Source organism: Volvox carteri (assembly GCF_000143455.1).
Source record: "Volvox carteri f. nagariensis unplaced genomic scaffold VOLCAscaffold_23, whole genome shotgun sequence".
Taxonomy (NCBI): Eukaryota; Viridiplantae; Chlorophyta; class Chlorophyceae; order Chlamydomonadales; family Volvocaceae; genus Volvox; species Volvox carteri.
This window is the reverse complement of record NW_003307566.1, coordinates 1,171,027-1,172,314: the sequence shown is the minus strand read 5'-3', so window position 1 is coordinate 1,172,314 and position 1,288 is coordinate 1,171,027. Positions and strand designations below refer to the sequence as shown.

The window sequence follows — 1,288 nt, the reverse complement described above, 5'->3', positions numbered from 1 at the left end:
GGGGTCATCAAGGAGGTCGTGGTCAAGGGTGTGCAGGGCCTCCGCATTGCCAAGGCAAGCACCCGTCTGAGGCAAGCAGTGGCTGACTACAATCAGAACAAGGGCCCAAACCCTGGCCGTGCTGGTAAGGAACTCATATGACTTGCCCATTATGCATGATGAATAACTTAAGGGTTAATGCAATAACTACTAGTGGACTAATTTACACATGGACCCCCCCATCATAGGCTCTACTACGGAATTCTTACAGGAGACACACTAATCTGTAATGTATGCAGATGGTGCCCAGCTGGCCAGGATCAGGGCCGCATTGCAGGAAGTCGTACGGGTGACACCAGCGGCTCTCACGTCTAGACTCCAGCGCCTTACCGGTGCAGGGAAGGCCGCCAAGACGCATACTTACTTTCTGCTCGCCGGTCCCATCGGCTCGTACGTCATCACATCTGCACGATTTCCTGAGCCTGTACAGGAGGCATACCTGCGGCTCCTTCAGGCATGTAGCGACTTGTGGCAGAAGGTGTTAGAAGGGTGAGACCACGGGCAGGTTTAAATTTGTGTAGATGTATCCCAAAAATGTGGTGTGCATACAGCGATCCACCAGACCCATGCTTAGTATCCTCTGTCTGCTTTCTTTTCCTGTTTTGTCATGCTGCTTGCGCAGGGGTGAGGTGGATGCCCTTGAGCAGCGCGTCGTGGAGGCTGTATGCCTAGTCGAGCTTCGTCTGTCCGTGAATGAGATGGACATAAAGCTGCACAACCTATTGCACCTGGTGGATTCCATAAAGAACATCGGTAAGGAATGTGCCGCATTGTGTAGGCCATGCCGTGTTCAATGCACTGAGACATGTGATGTGCTGTGTGTGTCAAGACGTGGGATACCGCACACACACTGTACTGCACTCCTGGCACTCCTGCCTCCCTAGGGCCCCTTTTTGCGGCATCCATGTTCCCGCCGGAGAGTATCTGGGGCCAGCTAGGCCGTTGGGCGCACAGCAAGGTGCACATGGAGCCCTGCATGTTCTTCAACGCGTTGGACAAGGAGGTTGTGCTGCATCTGAGGGCGTCAACTGCAGCACCCCCAGCAGCTGACAGCGAAACAGCCCCTGTGCCGCTAACAATGTGGCAGCCTGAGGACTTTCTTCTCCGCCGTGAGCACCCAGCTTACCTGGGCCGGGTGGAGCGGATCGACACACTCAGTGGCTCGCAACTGGCCTCATTACGGAGGTTTTACAACCTGTACAGGCCGGCAGCTGCTGAATGGCCAGCCAACTGTGTGGGGGATCCTCAG

At 55.1% G+C, this 1,288-nt stretch overlaps 1 protein-coding gene across 1 annotated transcript in view; it reads right to left on the bottom strand.

Moving 5' to 3' along the window:
- Nucleotides 1-1,288, bottom strand: part of VOLCADRAFT_91942 (uncharacterized protein) — a gene marked incomplete at both ends in the record, with an annotated part of 13,902 nt that overhangs the window by 750 nt on the left and 11,864 nt on the right. The window contains 2 exons of the mRNA XM_002951309.1: nucleotides 404-504; nucleotides 768-837. Coding sequence (XP_002951355.1) covers nucleotides 404-504; nucleotides 768-837 — 171 coding nt within the window. The remainder of the gene's footprint in view (nucleotides 1-403; nucleotides 505-767; nucleotides 838-1,288) is intronic.